The 3,628-nt window shown below is 36.2% G+C and overlaps 1 protein-coding gene across 1 annotated transcript in view; it reads left to right on the plus strand.

Annotated features, from left to right (window-relative positions):
• Nucleotides 1-3,628, plus strand: part of cps1 (carbamoyl-phosphate synthase 1, mitochondrial) — a gene marked incomplete in the record, with an annotated part of 42,112 nt that overhangs the window by 31,934 nt on the left and 6,550 nt on the right. Inside the window, 2 exon segments of the mRNA XM_024287223.2 lie at nucleotides 36-125; nucleotides 419-589. Of these exon segments, the coding sequence (XP_024142991.1) occupies nucleotides 36-125; nucleotides 419-589 (261 nt within the window).

The raw sequence follows: 3,628 nt of genomic DNA on the forward strand, positions 1-3,628 counted from the left end.
TATTTAAAATAGATGTTCCTTGTCTCTGTCTTTAGGTGAAAATTGCCACTCGAAAGATTGCACGGGCGTTTGAAATTTCCGGGCCTTTCAACACTCAATTCCTGGTTAAAGGCAATGATGTTATGGTAAGCTTAATGATTGGCATTTTCACATCTAGTTTCAGCAGATGGGATTTCCACACACACCTTCAGAGTGACTTATGAAAGTCGAACTCCTTTATGATCTTTGCTCCTTTCAGTAGATGTTCCATCTGCAGCCCACTCAAAAGGTGTTCATATTTACGTACTGGGGATGTTTATGTATGTTGATAATGACTTGTGATGTGGATAAATATGCACATTAGTTTCTGGCTTGCTTGGATTAAATATGCAGCATTCTGAAACATCTGTTGATCATTCTTTCCTATGAACCCCCGTAGGTGATAGAGTGTAATCTGCGAGCATCACGTTCCTTTCCGTTTGTATCAAAAACAATCGGTGTGGACTTCATCAGCGTAGCAACCAAAGTGATGGTTGGAGAGCCTTTGGATGAAGCCGCTCTACCGTCACTGGACAAACCATTCATTCCTGTAGACTATGTAGGAATCAAGGTAAGAAATTGAAAAATATACTTCATATAAAATGGAATTTCAGGACAGCAAAAATGATAAAATAATACGAAAGGAGCAAATATGTGGATTATATTTCACAATTGTGTTAATGAAGAACAGCAAAACATGCACACTGCAGGCGACATTCACATTTCTTCATTTTACAGTTCAATCATTGCTCTGTTATTCCGATTGATTAATTAACTAAATAAGTGGAACTGAGATACAACACAATCATAGCTTGTTTGGTCAGCATGAATGCTTTTTTTGTCATTTGTTTCATATCCAGCTTTTTAGCATTACTATACAGATTGTAAAAATCCGTGTAAAACATTGGATGTTTAGGTTTTTATGTTTGCAGTTATGTTTGCTAGGTTCATCACATTCAGGAAAGTGCAGAAACCTTCAGTCCTTTCTCTCAGATCTTGTTTTATCAGCCTGTTCTGAGAATTTGGTCTAATCTAGGTAATAGAATGCTTTCAGAGTTGCTGCTCCTGTGGCATGGAACATTTTGTAGAGAAAGCTGGTCACTTAATTCCCTTTTAAGATGATTTAAAATAAAGAATGGAGCAACAAAGTCTTTTTATAACCTTTTCGACATATAAAAACAAATATAGGCTTTACAAATTGCAATTGAATCTATCTAATTTCATAAAACAAAAGCATAATTTTTTAAAGCTTTGAAGTGGACAGCTATTTAGACTGAGTATCCACAGCCAAAGCAATGAGTTTTGAGCTGCAGCACTCCCTCATTAGGTTTACCTTTTGCGATCTTGCTTTCCGATAATTTTCTTTAATGCAATTTTGCATATTTTTAGATAGTCTATTAATTCAATCATTTAGCTTTACAGCGAATTGAGTTCTGCGTCCTGATTCGTTGTAGAACATTGTCAATCTCCTATGTGTGCCGTATCTCCTGTACAGAAGGAGTTTGGCTTCTTGGCAAAGATGATCTTTGTTTTCCTTCATTTAACCAGTGGTTATTTGAGCTATCAATATCAGCTCAAACCAGTCTGGCCATTCTCCTCTGACATCAACAAAGTATTTGGGCCCACAGAACTACCACTCACTGGATATTTTCTCTTTTTCTGACCATTCTCTGAGATAGTTGTGGGTGAAAATCCCTGTAGATCAGCAGTTTCTGAAATACTCAGGCCAGTCCATCTGATACCGACACTCATGCCACGTTCAAAGTCACTTCAATCATCTTTTTTCCCTATTCTGATGCTCGGTTTGAGCTGCAGCCGATCGTCTAGAGCCAATCACACACCTAAATGTATTTAATTGCTGCAGTGTTATTGGTTGATTTAGAAATTTGTGTTAGCAAGCAATTGGACAGGTGTAACTTATAAAGTGGCCAGTGAGTGTACATAAAACAGACACTAAATATTTACCTGATCTAGAACTTTGATGAGATGCATAGAAAGTCTGGAAATGTAACTCTTTCTGTCTCCACTTTTCCCATTTTACATCAGACATTGTAGTGCCCGTATGAAAACAGTAATTAGTGGAACATCCCTTTCCATGGGCCTGAAGATGGGAGTAGTTGGTGGGTTTTTCATATCAACTGGGAGGCCTGCTTCTTAGATTGGCTATGAGAGTGATTGCTTGTCACCAGCTGTTCTAAAGCAATTTTTCCAAAGCAATTTCTCACTCTAATGACAACAGAGCTGCTTTAACAATGGTTGTAGTTTGGAGCCAATCACGCAGGTATAATCCCCCACTCTCCCTCACCGCCTAAAGTTTTCAATTTCCAGTCTGCTGTCTGTTGGTGAGGAATATTAATTAGAGCTTTGAATTCTCCGAGCGAAAAGCTGAAAAGGCTTCCAGAATTTACTTGTAGTATATTATACATCCTTAATTCCTTTTACTGATAAGGACTCGCTTAGAGCTTTGTACGTTAGCTGTTTAACAAACTATTGCTAATTTCTTTTTTTACTTTTGAACACATTTTTTCTGCTTTGATATTTAGTCAGTATTGTAAACCAGTTATTCTGCACTGTGAGGGGTCTGAAATATTTTTGTTTCATATTTTGCCTGTCGTAGTCTTTTTATCTTCACCTTATTACCACAGAGCTCACATAATTTTGTTGTCCTCATTCATGTCATTTTCCCTCGCAAACTCTGTATTTCTACTTTTCTTCTCTCTGTGTGAAGCTTTGTTTAATGTCTTTTTTCAACTTTTCACCAACAAGTCCCTCTTAAATTGCTTTTTCTTTTTATATTTTTATAAGAACAAAAAAATAACAAAAACAGACGAGAATAAATAACTCGGGGATGAGGAGCTAAAATGACTTCATGTTGCTTGTCTGTGCAAAGTTAATAGCTTTTGAAAATATGCCCTTTAATTTCAACTTTTTTTGTGGGCTAGACCATCAGGAAGTTTAAAGTCAACACAGAGAAGTACTAAAACTCACATTTAATGCATTTTCTTTAAAAGCTAAAAATGAAATGTGCTTTTCATGTTTGTTGCTTCATCTGTTTGATTTTCAAACTTAATTGCATTAAACAATTTAGGCCATAATAATTTGGGTAAATACATGTCACTTTATCTATGCATATATTTTCTTGATTTTGTTGTATAAAATGTTATTGACAATTTTCCTGAAGTTAATTACTATAAAAATGTACATACAAATACACTGACATGATTGGATGATTTCATTATCTTCTGCATATGTAAAGTTGGCCATTATTGCTTTTTCATCAAAGGAATCTTCAGGTTGAAAATTGTGCAAACATATATCATAATCCAAGTGTTGGGTTCATTTGAAATTTTAAATTAATTTCCGCATAGTGTGTGGGTATTTTGTGTTTTGACCACTGATAGACAGAGAACCACACTATCAGCCAGAATTGGCTTAAGCTTTCTGAAAGAATTAGATTTTTTTTCAATTGCTCTCGGAGCTTAAAAAAGGGCCATCAGACCAATTCTACCCCAAAACACATTAAGCACCATCTACTGGCCTTCCCAGATAAAATGGGGTAGAGAAACTACATTCTAGGTGTGAGGTTGTGGGGGCACCTTCTCCTGGCTGT

Source organism: Oryzias melastigma, linkage group LG21 (assembly GCF_002922805.2).
Source record: "Oryzias melastigma strain HK-1 linkage group LG21, ASM292280v2, whole genome shotgun sequence".
In the NCBI taxonomy this organism is placed as follows: Eukaryota; Metazoa; Chordata; class Actinopteri; order Beloniformes; family Adrianichthyidae; genus Oryzias; species Oryzias melastigma.